The sequence below is a fragment of the Elephantulus edwardii genome, unplaced genomic scaffold, assembly GCF_000299155.1.
Source record: "Elephantulus edwardii isolate Elephantulus edwardi_28Jun2011 unplaced genomic scaffold, EleEdw1.0 scaffold00015, whole genome shotgun sequence".
Lineage (NCBI taxonomy): Eukaryota > Metazoa > Chordata > Mammalia > Macroscelidea > Macroscelididae > Elephantulus > Elephantulus edwardii.
The window spans coordinates 5,629,905-5,654,333 of NW_006399765.1; the positions used below are offsets into that span (position 1 = coordinate 5,629,905).

Consider the following 24,429-nt stretch of genomic DNA (forward strand, 5'->3'; position numbering starts at 1 on the left):
AACCCAATGAGGTGGTTCTAAGCTGTCCTATAGGGACCCTATGTGTTAGAGCCAACTTAGTATCATCAGAGCTTCTGCCTGAGTTTGAACCACCCATCTTTCGGTTAGCAGCTAAACACTTAACCGTTGCTCCCTCGGGGCTCCTTCTTGCGGGGCAGCTGTGAGGATTAAATGGGTTGGTGCATAGCAAACTCTTAGCACAATGACTGGCACGGGTGAGGCGCATCAGTATCACGGAGCTTCACCTCTCAACGTAGAGGATAATGTAGTTACCCAGGGAGCAAGGGAGTCTTTGAAGACCACTCAGTGGGAGGGCAGCAACCAGGACTGGGTCTCTGGTCCTTGAACCCACTCAAGGGGCTTTTTCTCATGCCCACCTAGCCTGCAGCCCCCTAACCCTACACCTGGGATGGTCTTGGAGAAGGGCAGGAAGGCCAGGGGACCAGAGCCAGAGGCGCACTGAGGCGGATCTGTGGCTTCGAGGAGGATGTGAGGCCTGTCTGTCTGTCTATCTGTCGGGGCGGGCCAGAAGGGATCAAAAGATGCTATCTGCAGGGTTGCCCTGGGACCGGCTCCTCCAGCTCAGGCCAGGCTCAGGATGGAGACAGGCTGGGCTGACCCAGCCCTGCGTGCTCCCTCGCCCTGCCTGGACTTCGCCCTGCTGGGTGATCTCAGGCAGGTTCCTTCTCCCTCTGGCCTCAGTGGACACATGTGCACAGGGGGTATAGCGGCTTACTGGATCTTCGAGACGTTTTGGCTCCTCGTGGGGTGGATGATGAAAGCTCAGCCTTTCTGCATTCCCTTCACCAGGGATGGCCCATTAAGCATGAAGCACCTCAAGGCACCTCCATCAAGCCTTCCTGGGGGTTAGTGGAGGGCAGAGGGAAGCCCCCCACAGCCTGGGCATGGTCCTGGCTCCAGCAGGTTGATTCTCCATGTGACCTGGGCTCCCCTTGCCCTCACTGACTGCCAGTCTTGGTCTTGGGAGGCTGCCCTCTGCGTGGCACCCTCTCCCAGAATTTCCCTCAGGAGGGTCCTTCTGAGGATGCCCCCTGGGCCATTGCTCACCAAGGTCTCCAGGCCTTTACCATTGACCCCTCATCCCACCCCCCACTGCAGACCCCTTTCTGTGCCTTCTAACATCAGCTCTAACACCCCTAGCTCAGAGGAATCTCCTATGCCCTTGCTTTGTTGGTCTCCCCAGCTTTGGTCCTTGGAAGTGGGTTTATGGGGGTCGACCTGCCTCATACCTCCTCTCCCTTTAGATTCCTTCCTCAGGCAGGAACCTTGCTGCCTGCTTACTTCCAGTGCCCTGCACAGACCCACCAGCTAGTAAGTGCTCATTAAATGCTCATTGAAGGAACGAACAAGTCTTCTCAGCCCAGGAGTGGGGACAGTGTGAGCACGATGTCATTCTGGACTCTGTCCCCTCCCAATGCCCACCCCCAGCCAGTCACCCGGGCTCCTGAGCCGCCCTTGTGCTCTGTGCTATTTACGTTGGAACAGACTGACATGTCACGTGAGAGTCAGGGCTCCTGTTCCTTGGGCCTCCAGATAATTATCTGGGCCTTATTTTGAGTATTAAACCCTTAATTATCCAAGCAGCTAATCAGATTTCTGAATATAAGGGCCTCCTCGTCCCAGGGTCCGGAGGCAGGGGTCAGTCAGCTTCAGGATTTCCCGGGCCCGGCAAGGTAAGGACAGGCTCCACGGATAGCACCTTATCCAGCCCTGTCATCTTACAGAGTTGTGAAAACAGAAGCCCAGAGAGGGGAAGGGGCTTGCTGAGTCACACAGCGAATTATGGCAGGGCGAGGGCTCAGACCTGCATCCCAACACCAGCCCAGGACTCCTCATAACTATTAGTTACTATTTAGTTACTAACTCCAGCTATTTAACACCTGCTTGCATGTAGTATTTAGGAAAGAGACAACAGCCTCAGGGGGCCATCCTGGGCTCCATCCAGGTCAAGGGGAGAGCAGTGGGGAGAAGCCCCAGGTGCTGCTTGACAAAGCTCAAAGTTGAACTGAGGTCAAGGGACTGGAAGCATCGAAGAATGTTTGTCAGGCAGAGAGGGAGAGGAAGGGAGGGACCCCAGGTGGAGGAAAAAGTGTGAGCAAAGGATGGGGGAGACAGCAGATGTAGCCATTATGAATGAGATAGAATTTGTGAAAGGTCATGTTTAAACTAGGGATTGAGGGAAGACTTCCTGGAGGAGAGGAGGGCTGGACATGCAGGATGAGTAGGCTATGGACAGTGGAGGCAGAGCATTCTAGGAGGGAGAGACGGCCAGCAAAGGCATAATCCCCACCAAACCCCTGCAGTTACCTGTTGGTCTCAGAAAGAAACATCGCACAAACCACGTGATCCCAACACACTTCCTGCTCCAAGAAGGCAAAACCCGCTGTTCGAAGTGACTCAACACCCCTGACAGAGTGCTGGCTTGACCTAGGGGAGATTGGGATGGTGTTTGAGTCTCTGGGCTCAGTTTCCCCATCTGTGAGCTGGGCCTGGGGTTGCGGGCCACCTTCCCCAGTCCCTACAGCTCTGTTGGGTGGGCACAGACCTCACAGGTCCCTGGGCTGCTTTGTATGGACAGGCATGTGGGTGCCGGCACCTGCTGTCGCCCATGAGTGGGTAGTCATAACGGCAGAGGAAACAAAAGGATTGATGGCTTTTTAAGTCCAAATGGGTGTTTTTAAACTGAATAGAATGTGAGAGAGATCAGTCAGTCACGCTTGGATGAGGGAATGTGGACATTAGACGGCACTGTTCTCCCTCAGCTCTTCATACTCCAGCTCCTTCTCACCTGTTAGGCCCCAGTCCAGTCATCTCCTCCTCAGAGAGCCGGTCACTGGGAACACACGCCCATCTCCTCATTACCCCCATCCTTCATTTCTTTTCTTGCTCCAGACTTGACGATATGGGAGAAGCAGGATGGTCTCGGCTATATGCACTTTGTAACACGTTGTTGTTGTTGTTTGATGTTGTGAGCCGCCCTTGAGTTGACTCTGATTCAGTCAGCACAACAGAACCAAACCCTGCCCTGTCACGTCCCAGCCCCACAGCCTCTGCTGTGCCTACGCCTGCCCGTTGCTGCAGTCACGCTGTTGACCCCTCACAGTGAGGGGCTTCCTCTTTTTTGCTGACGCTCTGCTGTTGCAAGCACAATATCCCTTTTTTCAGAGACTTGAGGACATAAATCCACTGCTGTTGAGTGGGGTTTTTTGGTTTGTTTTTTTAATTTTTTTATTATTGTTTTCAATGAAAATTTAGAGACTTTGGATTTCCATCCATTCATTGTTACGTTGAGCAGTTTTTGACTCCTAGTGTCCCTCCCCGGGTTTCTGAGGCTGTGAGTTTTTACAGAAGGAGAGTGTCATCTTTCTTCCTTAGAGCGACTGGTTGAATCAAACAACCTACCTTTTGGTTAGCAGCCTGATATGTTGCTAGAAGAATTGATACCTTTGAACTGTGTTGTTGGAGAAGAGTGCTGGATATCCCACGGCTATATCTCAGAGAAGGCGCAGCCAGATTGCTCCTTGGAGGCAAAGATGATGAAGCCTTGTCTCACGTACTTGGACATTTGCTAGGAGGGACTATTCCTTGGAGAAGGACATCATGCTTGGGAAGGTGGAGGTTTGGTGGAGAGGAAGACCCTCAACCAGGTGGACTGACACAGTGACTGCAGCAATGGGCTTAGGAGTGTTGGATATTGTGAGGACGGCACAGGATGGGACAGGGTGCAGATCTGTTGCAGAAGTTGTATTGCACTTGACAGCACCTAACAACAACAACAACAACAACAACATCCTCCCCTTTCCTGTTTCCAAGAAAACCAAATCAAACCCCAAACCTGTTGCCCTTGAGCTAATTCTTGCTCACAGTGACCCTGTGAGCTGCACAGACGAGGACGACCCCCCAGGGTTTCCCAGGCTGCGTGATCTTTACAGAAACAGCCTGCTGACTCTTTCTCTCAGAAAGCAGTGGGGTCAGTTGTTGACTTGTGCAGCTGAGCTCCTAATCTCTGTGCCACGAGGGCTCCACTGGCACACAGCAGGCTCTCATTCAAGATGAATGAGTGAACGAATGTGCACCTAGGCTGGGACAGGGGTGTGGGCTTACTGGAGATACCCGTGTCAGTTCGTGAGGTGCCCCTCAGTGACCAAGTCCACTGTCAGCAAGTGTCCAGTTGGAAGCCTGCTCCTCTAGGCTGACACAGGCTGAGCCCCCTACCCCCACCTCCTCCTTGATGCTTTACCTTTTCAGCCAAAGTTCAAACCCGAAATCATCATTTGGCTTCTAGTTGGGAGAATTTTGGGCCTTGGTGAGTGTAAAAGAGGGATTTCTGTGGAGGGAGAGGTGGGCTGGGACTTTCCTGGGGACCCTGAAGGGTTTGATGTGAGAGGTTTGGTTTTGTTACTCACGGCCTATGAGACCATGGATGTGTGCCTCAATTGTCCTATTAGTCTGGGTTTCTGGCACTTGAACCAAATATAACATCATCCTCACAATGCAGACTGTTTGGAGTGCATCGTACCCAATTCACAGATGAGGAAACTGAGGTTTGGAGAGGAAAGTAGCTTTCCTGGGCTGGTCTCAGAGGCCCCATGTCTCATTGTGCCACTCCTTGACCCCTCTGGAGAGGTAGTAATGTTTGTGGAAATGGGTGGAGCCCAAAGGCTTTGGGGCCCCCAGATCATCCAAGGGCCTGCTCTGTGTTGAGAACTAGGAGGTCCCCAGGGTCCCCTTGATGGGCTGCACCAAGATCGGGCCCCTCTGGCACAGGTGGAGCCATGCTGTCAATCCTGTGCCTGGCACTTGGTGGACTGCTGACGGGCACACGTGCTGACCCCGGGGCCCTGCTGCGGCTGGGCATGGACGTCATGAACCACGGTGAGCAACAGGGGGCTGCTAACTGCTCATGCCCACACTCCTAGAGCGTCCTGTTTCTCAAACCAAACCAAACCTAAGAGCAAAGTGCTATGTTCCCATTTCACAGAGTGGAGAAACTGAGGCCCAGAGATGGAATGGTTTACCCAAGGTTCCCTTAAAGAGGGAAATCCTGCTCCCCTGGGGCTTCATTTTGGTCTTGGTGACCACGGTTGGTGGTCACTCGGACTGTGGGAGTTATTAACCTTGATTCAAATCCCGCTTCGCCAACACCTTACTGTGTGACCGCAGGTAAATGACTTGCTCTCATTTACCAAGGCTGTGTTTCTTTGGCTCAGTGGTAAACGTAAAGAAATGTAAGGTGGGTGACCACGTCTTCCCTGTCAGGATCAAATGAAATGTGTAAAATTGCTCTGGGAGTTCTTAGAAGCATTCATTTCCCACTTCCAGCTCCCTGGCTCCCTGGTATATGGAATCACCTTCAGATTCAATGGGCTAATGACAATTCTACCAGTTCAGTGTCTGTCTCAGCAGTAGCTTGTGGCCAAACTGGCAGCACCATTTGGAGGGGATGCCTTCCAAATCTGGGGACTCAGCATCTCTAGTGTTTAGGCTCACAATCTGCCTTTGCAGATGTTCCCAGATGTACCCCACATTGTCTGGGTCTGGGAGTAGCAGACCCGTGAGGATAAAGTCTATACTTTAACTCGAAGTTCAAAGCCTCATGAAGCGTCCCTTGCAATTCACTCTAGTTTTTCTGTGATGTCTCTACCTGTTTTCAGACATGTTGCATTATTCCCATTCCCATCTTTGTACTTACTATACCCATATGAGAGTGGCGCCTTTCATATCTCTTTGCTGCCTGATGAATTCCTACTCCTCCTTCAAAGACCAAGTAATATGTCACCTCCTCCAGGAAGCTTTCCCTGGCTCTTTCCTTCCTGACTTGGGATTCTCATGTGGTTCCAACAGCTTCATGCTCACCCTCTTATGGCCCTTGTCACTTGTTCATGTCATTGTGGGTGACCCTGCCTCATCTATTAGGCCAGGGAAGGGATGGAGCTGTGTGTGGGTCATTTCTAGGTCCCCACCATTGCCAAGTCTGGGGAGAGATGCAGTGACTTTGGGGCACCGGGTGGACACCTTTAAACAGTGTGGGCTTGGGAGATAAGAGACTGACCCAGGTGGGTTGGGAAGCACAGGGGAGCCTCACTGACTGTCCCTCTGGCTCCCTTTGCAGAGGTCCAGAGTGCCATGGAGGAAAGTCACATCCTGGAGAAGATGGCAGCTGAGGCGGGCAAGAACCGGCCAGGGATGAAACCCATCAAAGGCATCACTGAGTACGGGGCACTCCCGGGGTGCAGCAGGGCAGAGGGTGCTATGGGGACTTGAGAAAGCCAGGTGAGAGCTAATGCGGGCCGTGAGGCTCTTCCTGCCTTGCTGAGAGACCTCGGACAGCTCACTGCTTCTACCCAGACCCTAGCCTCCCCAGCTAGCCACGGGGACAATTCCTGCCCAGTAATCGGGGATCATCATGAGGAGACCATGAGGGTGACAAAGCCAGTCTCTGACTGCCTGCATGCGGCAGGGACTCGCTGAGTGCATGTGAGATGGCATGACAGTTCTCAAATGGCAGAGCTGAAAAGAATCAGCAGTCAGGGATGAGGAAACATCAGGGATAGATTGGAGGGGTCACCTTAAAGAAGTTCGGAGAAAAATTTTGTCGGACTATTTGGACTTAGGGAGGTCTGGTGGCCTAGTACCAGGAAGCTGCACTGCAATCCCAAACACATGAGGTTCAAGGCCACCAGCCGCTCTGTGGGAGAAGGATAGGAAGTCTCCTCCTGTGTGATTAACTTCTTCTGAAAACCCACTGGAGGATCAGCTATGGGTTGGTTCTGACTCCACGGCACACAACAAACAAGATTTGGATTTAGGGAGCCTTGCTGACATAAAGTATTGGGTTGCTAACAGAACGATCAGCAATTCAAACCCACCAGCATCTCTTTGGGAGGAGGGACAGTCTCCTCCTATAGAGATACTCCGTCTTGGAATCTTGTGGTGGGTTACCATAAGCTGGAACTGATGTGATGGTAGTGAGTTTGCTTTTGTAGGTCGTACAGCCCTGGTAGCGTGGTGAGTTACGTGTTAGGCTACTAACAAAATGGTTAGTAGTTCAAACCTACCAGCTGCTCTATGAGAGAAAGATGACGGAGTTTCTTCTTGTTAGGACTAACAGCCTTGTCAGCTGGAATCAATTGCTCGAGAGTGGACTGGGTTTGGTGTCAGGTCAGCAGGAAGTAGGATTTGATTAGCAATGTCTTCCAAGAACACAGGATGGGCAGGTAGGGGGATCTGTGCTACATCTTTGCTATCCTGAAACTTGACTGGTAGTTTCTAGAGGTAATTTTGTCCCCAGGGGACATTTGGCAATGTCTGGAGACCTTTTGATTGCCACAACATGGGAGAGGGGAACCAGGTAGAGGCCAGGGATGGTGTTAAGCATCCTATGCATAGAACAGCCCATAACAAAGAATTATCTTACTGCTTTTGGAAACCATTAATTAATTGGGAACCAGTAATCTAGGCAATCCTCCCATTGGGGAAACTGAGGCCCACAGAAAGAAATGGATAAGTTCAAGATCATACAATGTGTCAGCTCACAAATTGTAACTGCCTTCTTCATACAAATTGGTTTATGTTCAGCCTTTTTAACGGGTTCCATTGTAATGACATGAGGTAGACTTCACCAAAGTGGAATTTCCCCGAGGCTGCCCAGCAAGGTGGCGAAGGAGCAGGTCTAGGACCCAAGGGTCACATGCCCAGTTCTCATTCCTGTGGATACCTGTCTCCTCCTAGTCTAAAGGTGAAGGACGTCCTGGTGCCTGTTATCACGCTGAGTTTCGTACCCGAGGTGGGCGTCTTTCAGTGTGTGGCCACCGGCATGACAATCACTGGGAAAAGGTGAGTATGGGGCTGGCAGTTGGGAGAGGAGGACTGGCCTCTCGGCCTGCCTCTTTGATGTGCGTTTAGTGAGCACCTACTATGTCCACCTGGATGCTTTGATGTGAGATGGTGCAGATTTGTGTCCTAATTTCCATAGAAATGCCAGATTGAGTCATGGATCTAGGACAAAGAAAGGTTTCAAAGTGAGGGAATCAAGAATGGCTTCTAGTAGGTAGTGACAGCTGAGAAGAGTTTTGAAGGATGTGTAGGAGTTCACTAAGTCAAGCTGGAGAGGAAGGGCTAAGTGTGTGACCTTGGTCAGATCCTTTCCCCTTCTCTGTTCTGTTAGGAGGTCCTCCTCCTGCTTTGTCTCCCATAGCTGTTGAGACGGTGTGCAAAGAGAGGGCAAGGATAGCGGCTTCAGTAATAGGGATCTGCATGATGCCCACCTGTCCCTCCCTCCAGCTTCATGGGTGGGAACATGGAGATCATCGTGGTCCTGAACATCACAGCAACCAACCGGCTTCTGCAGGATGAGGAGACGGGCCTCCCTATGTTCAAGAGCGAGGGCTGTGAGGTCATCTTAGTCAGTGTGAAGACCAACCTGCCTAGCAAGTAAGAAGCTCTGTGTTGGGGCCTGTTTAGGCTGGGGTGGAAGGCTGGTTCCTTATTCACACAGCCCCCAGCATCCCATGTCCACTGTACACCTTTGGCCCTATTTCCTGTTTCCACATGTCCTGTTAAATTCCTGACATTCATGCACCTATTTACTATCCTCTTGTTTGTGTCTAGCATGCTACCAAAGGTGGTCAACAAATTCCTGGACAGCACCTTAAACAAAGTTCTCCCCGGCCTGGTGAGTGGCCCAAAGAAACCTGCACCGCTCATTCCTGGGGTTGCTTAGAACAGGCTTGGCAAATGCATCTTTCCTGGGTGCTGAAATTGATTGATTGATAGAGACCGAATGACTTGCTGATAAGGATTCTGAGGCTGTAGCTGGCTCAGTATGAGAGGGTGCTGTGATCATCTAGTAATGTCTGCCGTGAGAGGGGAGAAAGTAATGACAGTTTGTATAACACATCTTTCCATTCTTAGCTAAATAATTATTCCCCAGGGAACAAGTGCCCCTGTTGGCCTTGCAGCCTGTGGCAGGAGATACGGATTCTAGTCTAGGCTCTGCTATTGTCTGTGTGACCTGGGGCCTCAGTTTCCCTGAGTCCATGTCTTGGCAGAGTTTTAGGACTCCCCGTGGAGTACCATTTAGCTGTAAGAGGTGTGGTCCTCCATGTAAAGGACCCCCCTCCCCCCATAGCTCAGTGCATTCTCTGCTTCCAGATGTGCCCAGCCATTGATGCAGTCCTGGTGTATGTGAATAAGAAGTGGGCCAACCTGAACGGTGAGTGCACCCCAGACACACCACTCCCTCCCCCATTGGGGACATCAGAATGGCTGGACTTTAATATCTAGTTCCTCGATTAAATGCCAGCTCTCAGCCTAGACTGGGGAATAGAGATCTGAGATCATGATGTCCATCCTACCATTGTCCAGATGGAAAGCAAGGGTCCCAAGGGGCTCGGATGTCCTTGACTCTTAACCTTCCATTCAGTGTTCCATATACCCCCGCCCCCAGGACTTCAAGCACGGTGGCCTTTCTGGGCTCCCATTCCAGCTTTGTACCCCAAATAACAGCCCTGATGGTAGTGACACCTGACTGTCCTTTGCCAAGGGGATTTGCTTCTATCTTCATCTTGGGGTCCACAAAAGACCTGGTTTAGGGGAGAGGAAGATACAATTACTGACTCAAGACATTCAGTTATATCTCCGGCAGTGTGATGTGGGACAAGTGACTTCACACCTCTGAGCCTCAGATTGCTCATCTGTAAAATGGAGCCAATCATCCTCACTTTGCTGGTCTGTTGTAGATCCCACTGAGGTAGCCATGGGGAACATTTGAAAGAACCTGAGCTCTGTGGCCACAGATGTGAGGAGGTGGTTTTCTAGGCAAGGCTGTCTGTCTACCTTGTGCTGATGAAGTTACTGAAACCCAGTGATGCTAAGCAGCTTTTCTTGGGACCTAGAGGTTATGGTTTCCCAGCCAGGCTCAGGTGGGCTTTTCTGGTCTACTGCTGCAGTTGGTATCTTTCTGAGTGGAACCTTCCTCTTCCCACAGCCTCCATGCCTGTAGGCCAGGTGGGCACTGTCAAATACGTCCTGTCATCCACACCAACCACGACGGCAAGTTACATTCAAGTGGACTTAAACGTAAGCACCAGGCAACTGGGAGGCTATGATTCTAGGTTCACTGACCAGATGGGAATGTTTGCACCACAGCTGGAGGATGAGGGGAGGGGGCTCCCTCAAGCCATCATTGACCCAGCTTCACCTTGAGAGTTTAGCCTGCCTTACAGGGCATTTCCATGAAACTAAAATGTAAAGATTGCTGATGTAACAGCCAGTAATATGTGATTGGGTCAGCCCTAAACATGAGCTTTGGATTTCTCTTAACTGATCTCTGGGATTGCTAACTTTACACTCACCTTATTCCCAGGCTGTTTGCTTCTCAGTCTTACCTACCATTGCACAGATGGAAATGCTGAGGTCCAGGGTAGGGGCAGGGCTATGCCTATTCATTTGAACAGAACTTGCCTGCTCAACTCACTTGCTCAACAATGAGTAGGTGGCAGAAGTGGGTCCTTACTCAGGTCTCCGAAATCCCAGGTGACTAAGAGAAACAAATGGTCTAGGAATGGAAACAAATATTCTAAGATACCACCTCCTTGTGGAGTCTCTCCCTCAGGTGGTTCTTACATGTCCTATCTTCCAAATAGTCAAATTAACTGAGACCACCTAAGCATCTCTAGGGGAAACTTCGAGTGGTCTCATGACTTAGCCCCAAGCCTGAGTCCTACCCATCTGGACACCGAGAGGGTTGGACTACTGCAGCTTGCTCTGGCTCCAACGCTTAATGCCTTGATGATTTGGGGCTTAGTTTGAGCCCCATAATTATGAGGACTGAGATCCACCCCACATGGCTAAGGCTGAGTGTCCCCCACCTGCTGTCCTACAGCCCGTAGTACAGAAGCAAGAGGGAGACACCATTGAGCTTCCTGATACCGGGGGGGCACTTGAAGCCCCCAAGGACTATGCTGAAGGATCGTCACAGGTGCTGCTTACAGCTGCCTTCCTCACAGCTGAGCTCACCCTCCTGCAGAAGTCTTTTAACGTGAAAATCCCGAAGTCAAAGGTGAGTTGCCCAGAAGTGCCTGCCTCTTGTCTATTTCTGTCCACTTTAATAAAAATTCCTGCCTGATTTTGTCTATTCCAATAATTATTCTGAAGTAGTGGGATATCTCCCACCAGGACTGGGAGGTGCCAGAACTGATTTGGGTTTCTATCATAATTTTATCCCACCATCCTTCTGTCCAATAGACAATCATCTATCCATCCATCCATCCAGCCAGCCAGCCAGCCAGCCAGCCATCCACATAAACAGAACATGGTGTTGTATTATTGAATCAGTGAATCAATGCCTCTTCCATCTTCTATCCCAACACTCATGTACCCACCCATCTGCTCCTATAACTCTCTTTTATTTATTTACATACTCTTTCAATTATTAAACCATCCATTCTCTTTTCCCACTCATTCATCCATCTATTCACACCTATCCATTTATCTCATTCCACTCCACCTTCTTCCGAACCACCCTTTTCCCCATTCGTCTGTTCACTTATCCAATACCATTTTCCCAGAATTTCACAATGTATTAAGGTCTGTGGACATAGAAGTGCATAAGCCACAGTCTCAGTCACCAACGTGCTCGTTACTAGCTCAGCAGAGTAAAGAATGAGTAGTAAGTGTTGTGATAAAGAGAACATCAAAGGTATATTGTATTGAGTTAGAGGAGACATTGATTAGCATGAATTAGGGAAGATGTCAGTAATCCTAATGTTGATCTTTATTTTGTAGTTTGGTGGTGGAAAGCTCACCACAGGGACACTGGCTGGTTTCATCCCTGAAGTGAGTACCCAGCCACCCAAGATCGCCATGACCTCCCCTGTCCTGTCCTCCTCCAAATAAAGGGACAAGGGACTTCAGATACAGCCTTTCAATGCCACATCTTCCTCGCCAACATGAAAATGACCTGATTGCCCCATAACATATTTTGTGTCTAGCATGGAAACAGCTCAGCTTTTGCACATTGTAATTTCCTTGTTCAGAACACAAATAGCCATCTTGTGAGTTTTATCTTCTATTTCGATAACTCCATCCTGGCCTTTGTGTATTGTATTTTCTGTGTCCAAGGCGAAAATTGCCCATGTCATGAGAGATTCCTGGTTTCATCTGAAGCCACCCATCTAAGGGCTGACCCTAAGGAGACTTCTCTGTTTTCTGTAGGTGGCTAAGGCTTATCACAAGCCAAAGTCCTTGGTGACCAAGATAAAGATAAACAAGCCCCCCAAGGTCACCATGAAGACAGGCAAGAGTCAGCTGCACCTCCATGGCACCATAGAGATGTTGGCTTTTCGGCGGAAGCGCAAGGCTCTTGTGTCCCTCTTCCTACTAGAAACAGTGAGTATGGAAGCTCATCCCCTTTTTAATCTTACTCTTGTGGCTATTCAAGAATAGAGGAGGGATTTTAGTTGGTTGCTGAGCAATGGATTGTCAGGTTCAAGGATAGAGGGAGCGATTTTAGTTGGTTGCTGAGCAGTGGATTGTCGGATTCTTGACTGACTGATAGCAACATGTGATCCTACCACCTCTCGGGCACTGTTAAGCTGATACCTCATCCATGGATTTGTCATTAAACTTTTGTGTGACTTGAAAGACCAACCAACTGAGGGCCAGTGGCTTTGTTCTTTTCTTTCTCCACCATCCTTCTCCCCCTCCCTTCCTCCTTCTTTCTGACGTTCATTAGCATCTATAGGAATAGTGAAGGATCCACTTTGAGGATCATGGGAGTTCATAGAAGTCCCAATCCAGTTTGGGGACGTCACAGGGGACTTCCCAGAGAAGGTGATACCTGAGCTATATTTTTTTTGAAGCATGAGAAGAGTATGGCAAGGGAAGGAGGCTGATGCTGGGGAGATTGTGGATTCCTAGTGCCCTAGAAGGAAGTTCTAGCACGTGCAGAGGCCTGCAGCTGTAACATGTTCTATGCGGGTGCCTGTAAACAGTGCTAGTTACTTTGACATGTTTGTATAAGGAGTCCTGGTGGTATGGTGTGCTCCCCTGCTAACCAAAAGGTCAAGGGTTTGCGTTCACCAGTGGTCCACAGAGGAAAGACAAACAGTCTTCTCTCATAAAGATTTACAGCCTCAGAAACCTGATGGAAGATTGTTGTGAGGCAAATGCGACTTGCTGACAGTGGGTTCAGTTTGGGGTGCTGGTGGTGGTAGGTTGAGTGTTGGACTGTTGGTAAAAAAGTTAGCAGTTTGAGTCTGCTGGCTGCTCCTTTGGAGAAAGTTGAGACAGCCTCCTCTTGTTCAAATTTATAACTTAGGCAACTCAATAGTGGTGGGGAAGAGTAGTCATGAGCCGCATGGACTTGATGGTAATGTATTTAGTTCTAATTTTGAGTCCTGGATAAGAAGACAGAGCCTGGGTGGGCGTGTGGAGACTGCGGGTTTAGTCCCTGAGGCTGGGGTGGACAGGGAGGAGGACTCCACCATACTTCTACTTGTCTTGACAGTGGTTGGTAGTGTTGGGAAGGTGGTAGAACCAGGGGCCCATTGCTTTCTCCCTGCCCTCACCCTTAGCACTTCAACCTGGAAATCCAGTACTCAGTGCATGAGAGCAAGCTGCAGATGACCACTTTGCTGGACAGGTAGGAATATGCTGCCCCACACTGGTTTTCCTTTGTCCTTGTGTGAGTATTAGCACACTCACCCTGCTCCCTGCTCCAAGTTTTTCTCCACATGATCCGTTCAGCACAGCCCACACTATCAGGTTTCTCTAACCACTATGGCTGCCCTAGAACCTTCAGTGGCTCCCTACTATCTACATTATCTTTTCCCTAATCTTAACCTGGCATAGAAGTCGCTCTCAAATTCTTCCACCCTCATGCTCACTATTCAACAAGGCTCTTGTACAGCAAGTCTTTTCTTGGGTCCACCCTTTTCTGCCCTTGGGCCTTTGCTTGTGCTGTTCAAATGCCACCTACCAGGTCTCAGCTCAAATGATACCTCCTCCAGGAAGCCTTTTCTTATACTAATTAATAATATGACATTTGTTGAGCTCATTTATATGCCAAGCATGGGCTACACATATTATATTCATTATCCCACTTCATCTTAATACTCTAGGAGGACTGTCTTATTAACATTCTAGCTTTACATTGGGTTTCACATTTATTCTTGTCTTTGTCCAAATCTTTGATCTGACTTACACTAAGTCATATTTTTTCATTTTCAAACATCAGAATTTCATTTTTATTACACAAGACCATCATTTGCCTCATATAATTGAAAACTTGAAGGGTAGATCTCCCTTCAGGCATGGCTTAATCTAGGTATACAAGCAAAGACCTCAAGAATTTGTTTTATATTTCCATCTCTGCTGTTCACTTTGTTGGCTAAATTATCAGATTCTCCTTCTCTAAATAGTGACTAAAAGACTCTAGTGATGAGAGGCGAGACTTCTTGTCTAATGACTCTAACAAAGCTATCAAGTTTGCTTCTCACTGGTGCAGCTTGAGTCACTATAGCTGGGAGATGGAAAGTTATAATTGGCCTGGATCATGTGCTTATGGGGTCTCTGGATTCAGCTCTACCTGAAGGCCTTCAAATTAGAATAGAAAATAGGAAGTCTGTCACTAGGCTAAAAGATGGTTATTGGCCACTGGGTGACCATTATCACATGACTTGGTCTGGCTGTGCGGGAGAACAGGCAAGGTGAGGGGCCTCAGCTCTGCTGCCTGCCAGTATCTGAGACTGACCACCAGTTGGGCTGCAAACCTTTGCACACTTGGTCTTGACAAGAACAATGGACATGGTCAGGAGTCCTAGAGGGAAGAGACAGGACAATGAGAGGGGGGGGCGGGAGAACTATGGGAAATGGAATGGGTTGTAGTGAAATGTGGTGAGTGCCTCATCTCAGGGAGTATGTAAGCAGAGGCTTATGAGGGAATTTCCGGCAACAGGGAGTGGTCAGTGATTGAAATTCCCTTTTTCCAAGGCCAGGGGTCCTGGCTCTGACCGCTTGCCTCTCTTCCCTCTGCCTGCTCCTTTACAGAATATTGAGCCTATCCCGGGAGTCCTCATCCATCGGCCCATTCAACGTAAGTGTTTCAGTTCTTCTCGCTGGTCTGGCCAGAGGGCAAGACTGGGCCTAATCTACCTTGGTCCTATAAGCAAGGATTCCTGGACTGAACACAAGGTGATCAGAGCAAGGTCCCTGTGACCCTTAGGACTCTGATATCTGTGTGACTTTTGGGAAAGCCCTTGACCTCTCTGAATCTCTGTTTCCTTTTCTAGACAGCATTTTAATTGATTTTTAAAAACATTCCCCACGTGTAGTGGCAGCTAAGACTGGCCTTTACTGGCCAAGCTGTTATTATTTTAACGGTTCCTGGGTCTTCAAGAAGGGACTCTTGTGGTGCAGTGGTTGAAACACTTAACAATGAATCACAAGTTCGGTAGTTCGAACTCACCAGCCGCCCTATAGGAGACAGAGGAGGCAGCCCACTTCTGTAAAGACTGACAGCCTTGGAAGCTCCATGGGACAGTTCCAGTCTGTCCTGTAGGATCACTGTGAGTTGGAATTGACTCTGGCTGTGGATATTGCTGGTTTGGTGGCCTCGGGTTCCCACACAGACTCTGACTCCTGCAGTGACGAACAAGAGCAGAAGCAGCTGCAGGTCATGAGGTTTTGCGTTATGCTATTGCTTTGAGGGAACTCTGGTGGCCTAGTGGCAAAAAGCTATGCTGCAATCCTGAAGGCACATGGTTCGAGGCCACCAGCTGTTCCATGGGAGAAAGATGGACAATCTCCTCCCATGTGATTAACTGCCTCTGAAAATCCACTAGACGGTCAGCTATGGATTGGTTCTGAATCTATGGTACACAACCAAAAGAGCTATTGGTGTAAAGCTATTTAGTGGAAGCCCTGTGATTGGCTGCTATTATGTTCCACTTTCACAGATGGAAAAACTGAGGTATAGAATGGTGGTGAATGAATGACTGCAGCTACAGAGCTTACTGTCAGGACAGAGTGGGTTTCATAGAGCCCTACTGTCTCTTGAATCCCCCATCCCAGCTAGATGATCCAAAACTCCAGGTGTCACCCGAACAGGCACAAAGTGTGGGTGAAGGGCACAGGCCTTAGTTGAACAGAGTCAGGGCGGAGGCCCAGGGTTGATGCTGGCTGGACAAATGATTTGATGTCTCTAGTATTCAATCCTGTGACCCTCAAACCCAGCCAGAACAAACCAAACCCACCATCATGGAAAAGAGTAAAACTCATGGGGACCCCCACCCCCCCACCCAAATCGGGTTTCGGAGACTACAAATCCTCTTAAGAGGAAACTGCTCATCTTTCTCCCAAGGAGTGACTGGTGGATTTGAACTACTCACCTTTGTTTAGCAGTCTGATACATTACACTCTATACCAAAATGGCAAACCCTTCTCCTAATTGTTGGAGTGAATGAAATGGAAATGACTTGGGTGATAGGACATGGGTGTTTCTCTCTTCCCCAGGAGGAGAAACTGACTGACTTCATGGCCACTTATCTCCGAGAGGCCTACGTTCCGGTTGTCAATGGTGAGAGCTCTAACAAGCTCTGATTTTACTGGTGCCAAAAAGCACTTTTAATGGGAAGGGTTGCCTCATGAGTGGTATCAAAGCCCCATGACAAGTTCCAGGGTGAGGAGGGAGGCTGATAGAGAATGGATGGTCATTGCTGAACCTCTGAGATCAATACAATCTTATTTCCTCTGCCTGGAGACAGAGGCCTCTCCCACTATTTGGGCCCTTGACCTTGACTTCAGACCGTAAATCAGATCTTGACTCAGACCTTGGATGGCAAATACTTGATCAGGTATATTCTTTCTGCCTGTGCAACTGGCAGGCACCATAAATCAGTCAAGACACTATTTTTCAATACGCTGCACCACTCCTTAACTGATTGCAGAGCAAGTAGGCTAAGAGGACTCCCCCTGTATTTCTCAGATGTGCTCCAGGTCAAGTTCCCGCTCCCAGATTTTCTGGGCATGAGTTACAACAGAGCTGAACTGGACATAGTGGAGGTAAGTGGAAGGGATGCCAAGTAACACTTTTGGCCAATGGATGGTGGGCAAAAGTCCTTCACAAACTTGAAAGGATGGAAAAGAGCAACAGGTTGTCCTTCAGAACCCGAGCCCACTCTGGCCAGGGACTCTGTTATTATCTTACCGGCCCCTGTGGGCAAATCACTTCTTCTCCTTATGCCTGCATGCTTCTGTGCATAAAACAGTGATGGTAATTTGAGAACTGAGCTCATCCCAATGTCTTGTTGAGTCATTACGATAATCCATCATGGCAATCAGTAAGTGCTCAGTAAATGTTAGCTTTAGACTCCATGACAGATACTGTCCTTGGAGTCTTAGGCAAACATGTTTTCATTCTATGGCTCTACGTTGGGGAGCTCTGGTGGCCTTGTGGTAAAGAGCTGCATTACCAAACAAAGGCTTGTGGTTCAAATCCACCAGCTGCTCCATAGGCTAGGCAATCTCTTGCCTCTGAAAACCCAGTGGAGAGTCAGCTATGAGTTGGTTCTGATGCAATGGCTCACAACAACAACAACAACATGGCTTTACGGGAAGTAGGGGTACACATCCTCACTTGAGAAAAGTGAGGCACAGAATGGGGAGGGAGTCTCCCCAGGGTCACAAGGCTAGTCCAGCCTCTGCTTTTCATTCTCACGCTGGTTTCCACTTCCTGGCAGTTCTGCCTTCACCCCAAGCCTGGGTGGTCCCATCATAGCCTTGCCTCCATGCCGACCCTTTGCCTCCTCCCAGAATGCCCTGGTGATGAAGTTGAAGTTGGAATGATGGTGACACAACTTGCCCGGCAGCTGCTCACACACCATCAACTGACCATGCCCTGTGGAGGGGGTGCCCTGATGGGAGCCAGGGGGCCCCAGTCCCCGCCACCAGGAGCTGCCTTCTTCATTGGAGAGCAAGTGGGACAGGTCCGGGTTGGGGCTTTGGCAATAAACAAGAAAAAGGCCCCTACAAACATCTGGTGTTCCGCCTCCTTATTCCTGCTGAATAGACGTGCAGTTTTCTCACACAATGACCTTCCAGGAGAGGACCCTATCCCTATTTTACAGATCAGGAAACTGAGGCACAAGGAAATTAGCTCCCAGTGGCAAAACTTTCCCCACTCGCTTTGACAGGATCCCACATGCCCCTAAATCTGGGTGATTCATAGGGGTCTGTGGAGGGCCTAGGGTATCCCAGGAGCTCTCCCTGTATCACCTCCTTTAATCCTAACAACAGCTGAGACAGGCAGACACTGTGCCCATTTCACAGATGAGGAAATTGAGGTTTGGAAGGTAGAGTGAGTCACTGAGGCCACTTAGCAAGCCCAAAGACATTTCAATTGAATTTAGAATCGGGGCTTCAGAGTCAGCTTACCTGGATTCGAACCCTTTGCTGCTGTGTGCCCCGAGTGAGGCACTCCACCTTTCTGAGTCTCCGTTTCCTCTCCTGTAAGATAGCAATAATAACAGTACTGACCTCAGCAGGGTTGCTGTGAGGAGTCAGTAAGTCATGTCAGGCACCTTGCACACACATTTGAGCCACAAGTGAGTTTTGAGGGCAAGGAGGCACGAGCAGGTGGTGCTCTATGCTGGCACGGGTGGTGTGAGTGGTCACGGGCAGTGTATTGGGGGTGAGTGCTCCTATCAGCGTTCCTCTCACCAGAGGTCAGGGTGACCGACTGGCTGTGGGAGCTACATCTCCAGGTGTGAAGGTTTGTGTGGCATGTGAAGAGGCGTCTGGGTGTTGTAGGTGTCCGGCTCTTTGTGGTCGAAACCTGAGGATGTCTCCGGGTCTCAGAGAGGTCACCTGTGTGCTGATCAGCACTCTGACGTTTGCATTGATACCATTCTTTGCGTCAGCTGTCTTGACGAACAAATGTATTATAAACAGACTGGGGGGGGTGATCAATGCCATTTGATAGAATATTAAACAAAATGTATAACAGAAACAAACATGTGTCAGGGTGCTTCTTACAGCCAGTTAGCATCCCATGCCTGGAAGCTGCTGTGTTTGTACATGGGGCTGGGGGCAGTTGGTGAGCCCCTCTTCATGTGAATGGATGTGTATATGACACCTGGGTGCGTTTCTGTGTCCAGGAGACCAGCGCTCCCGGAACCTGACCACAGACCTCCTATCCCAGGTTGGCCTAGGCCCATGCCACAGCAGAGGGAGGGCCCTTCCTCGTTTGGCTTGGATGCCAGGACCATCCCCTTGTCCCTCAATGTTGACTATAATCCTGTCACACATCGTTTTCCTAGACTCTGTGACAATGGCAGCTTTGACACCAGCTTGGCGCCTGGGTAATCTGTGGGTAGCTTATACCTGACCCTGGGCATGCCAGAGCCGCCCCGTCCCCGCCCCTGCCTTTCACTTCACACAACACCCTCATGGCTACCTTACGCTCCCCGTTACCCTCCCCAGGCCCAGTGTGCAGATAGGGAAACCAAGGCACAGCCGTTAGCTGTCAGGAGGCCTGTGCTCTGAGGCCTGTACTGGCTCAGTTAGGGGTCCATCATGTGCTTGTGTACAATCCACAGCTCTTTTCTGAACCTCATAGGTACAATGGGAGGCAGGTTGAGTCCTTTAACCTCTAATATGGTTATTTAAGTGATAAGTTACTCAGGAATTACCCTCAGCTAAGCTCCGGTGGCCTAGTGGTAAGGAGCTGGGCTGTCAAGCTGAAAGCATGTGGTTAGAATCCACCTCTCTGCGGGAGAAAGATGGGCAGTCTGTTCTCAGCAACTTACTGCCTCTGAAAACCTGCTGAAGGACCGGCTGTGAGTTCGTTCCGACTCAATGGTACATAATAACAAAACCAAAAAGGGACCAACAGAGCACTCGTTGGTGGCCTAGCCCATGGAATGCTGAGCCGCTAACCCAAAGATTGTGCTTCTTGGGTGGTTTGAATCTGTTTGTGGATCCTTGGGAGAAAGCTGGGCTATCTCCTCTCGCGAGATTTGCAGCCCTGGCGACCCAGCGGAGGGTAGGCTCTGAGCCTGTTATAACTCAACAGCAATGAGTTTGAGGCTTTGAACTTAAAGGACTAGTGGCTGATGGGAGCTAGGTCGGCTTGAGGAGGCACCAGCTGGGCGAGCAACAGTGATTCTATTCTACTGCACCCGTGGTCCCTGCACATCTGTAAAACTCCCATAATCACAGATGAAATGGAGGCTCAGAGAGGTGAAGCAGCAGCTGGTCCAAAACACACACTATGTGTACACACACACACACACACACACACACACACACACACACACACATGACAGCAAGTGATGCAGTCAGCCGGCTTGGTAGGACTCCTGGGTGCCTCTTGGCAACCCACTTCCACCTGCTGAATCTGAGCTTTAGAACATAAGACGAGGAAGCAACAGTACTGCTCTCCCCAGCTCGTTCTGGTGACTAGATACAATATCGCATTAACTCTCCTTCCTCTTCTCTCCAACGTTAAAAAAATGTAAAAAGACGAATAGCACCAATTGCTGGCAAGGATATGAATTAGCAGCAGCTCTCATATATGGCTGGAAGGAGTGTCCAGTGGGCCAGCCACTTTGACTAACTGGGGCAGTCTAACAGAGCTAAATGTGTGGATTTACTATCGGGGTCCAGCACGTCCACTCTTAGATTTTTACCTAAGAGGTTTGAAAAAATAAAACACATGTTCACAGATTGGGCAAGAATATCCACAGCAGTCTCCTTCATAACAAACAACTGGAAACGGCTCTGCCGTAGCTACACAGAATTATGGATAAGTAAGCTGATGTGTATCATTTTATGGAGTAGTAGTAAAGAAATAGCAAAGAAAAGAACAGATATTTGCTTCACATACAAAATAAATGAATTCTGTATGTGAAAGGATCCCTAGTGACTCAAGTAGTTAAGCACTTGACTGCTATACGAAAGGTTGGCACATAGCCACCAAGCCTACACAGTAGCTTCCTGGGCAAAGGACTTGGTGATCTGATTTTGCGAAAGCTATAGGCAAGAAAATACTACTGGACAGTTCTACCCCATCTGTTGGGGTTGCAATGTGTTGACATTGACTTGGCATCTAACAACACAATGAGTGTAAGAGGGAGTCGTTCAGTGGTAGACTTCTGGACGTTCACTCAGGAGAGCCAAGTTCAATGGCCAGACAATGCACCCCAGGCACTTCCATCTCTCATCAGATTCTTCCATGTTGATCTGATGCTAAGCAGGTGTCAGTGGAGCTTCCAGACTAAAAAAGACTCGAAAGAAAGGCCTGGAGACCAACCTTTAAAATAGTCAGGCAATGAAAAACCCTTTGGGTCACAGAAACCTGATCCTGATGGGCACGGAGTCACCGTAAGCAGGTAGGTATCAACTTGATGGTAGCAGGTGGTACAGTGATGAAGTCACTACAGAAGAAAAAGAGGTGGCGATCTACTTCTGTAAAGGTTCAAAACTAAAAATTCTAACTCATTCCCGGTGAATCAGAATGGACTCATAGTTGATGCTCCATTGAGTTTCTGAGGCTTGTAAATCGCATGGGAAGAGATTGCCCAATTTTCTCCTGAGGATTTGCTGGGAGATTTGAATCACCAGAGGTGCCTGGACCAGCACACCTCCCTGCACACTAACCCACCAGAAATTCCTGGAACCATCTCCGTCTTGGAATCCTGAGGGGCAGGTCTCCCCTTCCTGTAGGGCTGCTACAAGTCAGGGCTTTTTGTTTTGGGGTTTGGAACAATAATTATGTGTGAAAGAGTCCACACTCAGAATTCCATTTCTATCAATATCAAGAACATACTGACCTCATGCACTTTGTCAGAGGTTAGATCATGCTCACGTTTGAGGGTACACATGAAAGGGGTGTGTGTCTGGAGTGTGCAATTTATAAAAATCCACTGAGTGGTGCCCTTTTCTGTACGTGTGTCAGGTAACAATCTAACACCATTGAACCGATTCTGACTCATAGCAACCCAGTGGGACAGAATAGAACACTTTCCTGAGGTGGACAGCTTTATGGAAGCTGACCGCCGTGTCTTCTGCCATGGAATGGCTGGTGGGTCCAAATGACAGACATCTTAGTGAGCCACTGTATCCTCAGGATTCCTTGTTTTTTGTTATAAAACTTTAAAAAGGGGGGGGGCATTTATTTATTTTTTAAAATATGGTTTGGTTGAGTAACCCTTAGGATAAATATCCTATGGTTATAGGTTTGGAGGTTATTAACACGGCATTGAAAAACAATGAAATATTGAAACACTACATAACATGGGGGAGCCTTGAGGACATTATGCTAAGTGAAATATCTCAGTCACAAAAGGATAAATACTGCATTATCACTGTTGTTCTGAAATAGGGCAGACCTGTTGGAGAGGGAATGAGGAAAGGGTGGATAGATAATGAACTGCATTGGAACAGATGAGGGGAAAAATCATTTGAAAGAAATATATGATTATACATTATATGTATGAGAACAGTCTTGAACAATGGGGTCATTGCTGGGGGGAAGAGGAGGGAAAAAGAAGGGGAGAAATGTGCAATAATGAATAAATTTAAAAATAAATAATCATTTAAAAAATTAAAATTTGAAGATTATTAGTTTAAATGAGACAACTGCTGCCCTAGCTCCACATTGGCCTTCTTCACAACTGCCCAGCTGGCCCTCAGCAGGAAGGGGAATGCTGCCTGTACCTGGCCCACCTCATCCCTTTTATTCCTTGTAGATTCCATGTTGGAGACAGAACCACAAACAAATACAAAGATCCACAGTGATTGTGTAGTGTATCACAGACACCAAGGGAGGGACACCTAGAGGGATGTGGGGGGCCGAGGTGGCATCTCACCCAGTCTGGGAATCAGGGAAGGCTTCCTGGAGGTGCTGATGCCTAAGTCAATTCTTGCAGGAGAACTGTAAGTAAAAGCCAAGGTTCTTAAGTAACCCACAAGGTCTCCTCATCTTGGCCTTTTCACATCACTGACCATTGCCTGCTCCTCTCCAGTCATACTGGCCTTCTTGTTGTTCCTGGAGCTTCAAAGTCTTTGTAGCTTGATCCTTCCTACTGGAAGACCCTTTCACCAGGCTACTCCCACCTCTCCTAGGTCACCAGGCTACTCCCACCTCCCCTAGGTCACCAGGCTACTCCCACCTCCCCTAGGTCACCAGGCTACTCCCACCTCACCTAGGTCTATAGGAATCCTTTTTGAACATGAGTCCTCTGCTAACCACCACCTGTTAACCACCATTCTGAAAGCTTTTCCCACACACATGCCCTTCTCCAACTTCCCTTTCTCATCAGCTCTGATCTGACTTTCTGTGCACTGTTCTAATTGATCTCTCTAGAGCTTGTGCCCAATAGTACAGCCTGTCACCAAGTGAGATTGTTGAGTGCTTGGAACGTGGTGAGCCTGACCAAGGTGTCATGTGAAAACTTCGTGTGAGAGAAAAAGAATGTAAGATACCTTATTAATAATTTTAGCATGATTGTATGTTAAATGATAAAATTATAGATATTCTGGGTTAAATAAAATGTATTATTAAAATGAATTTCGTTACTGTGAATAATGGAGGTAGGTATGTCAGAGACAGTGAGATTGGCACAGGATAGAGCAGGGTGTAGGGTTGTTGTACACAGGGTCGCTATGAGTTAGTTGCAGGCAACTTGATGACACATAACAACAACACCACATTGTGAATAATGCAGCAATAAACATGGGTGTGCATACATCTGTTTGGATGGCAGAACACTGCATTGGAACAGATGAAGGAAAGAACTGTATAAAAGGAATGTATGATTAGGCCTTTATATGTAAGACAGCAGTCCAGAATAAGAGGTACATTGTAAAGAGGACTGGGGAGAGGGACGGATAGTAAGAGGACGAAATTGTGTAACAATAAATTAATAAAAAAAATCCAAAACACCAATCACCAACAAAGACAGTTAACTGGGGGAGAGGTAAGGGAGGAGGAGAGAGGAAAATATACAACAATGAATGAATGAAAATCCAACTTTTCTGTAAATATTTTTAAAATCACAATTAAAAGAAAAACATTATCATTAAAAATCTTAAAAATCTTGATCACAACTAAAAAAAAATTAAATTTTCTTATTTCTCTTTTGCACCCCTCACCTCTTCAGCTTTTTGGAAGGGAGCTGAGCTGCTGACAGAAGCCACCAGGTGTCCTATCTTGGAAAGATGGGCAATCTTCTCCTGTGTGGTTTACAGCCTTTGAAACCCCGCTGGAACCATTTATGGAAAATAGGAACTGCATTGGAACATGTATCTCTGGATTGGAAATGATCATATTGTTAATATTTCTAGCCTTAAGCTTAAAAGATTATAATGTTCAAAATTATTTGTTATACATTTGTTTAAATTTTC

At 48.4% G+C, this 24,429-nt stretch overlaps 1 protein-coding gene across 1 annotated transcript; it reads left to right on the top strand.

Annotated features, from left to right (window-relative positions):
• The first annotated feature begins 4,796 nt into the window (after nucleotides 1-4,796).
• Nucleotides 4,797-17,868, top strand: BPIFB6 (BPI fold containing family B, member 6). Its single transcript, XM_006881444.1, has 15 exons — nucleotides 4,797-4,896; nucleotides 6,134-6,233; nucleotides 7,753-7,857; nucleotides 8,305-8,454; nucleotides 8,632-8,695; nucleotides 9,175-9,235; nucleotides 10,010-10,101; nucleotides 10,907-11,098; nucleotides 11,824-11,859; nucleotides 12,238-12,411; nucleotides 13,599-13,666; nucleotides 15,073-15,118; nucleotides 16,537-16,600; nucleotides 17,009-17,085; nucleotides 17,836-17,868. Exons 1-15 carry the CDS (start codon nucleotides 4,797-4,799, stop codon nucleotides 17,866-17,868), a joined length of 1,362 nt encoding a protein of 453 aa, XP_006881506.1.
• Nucleotides 17,869-24,429: the final 6,561 nt, after the last annotated feature.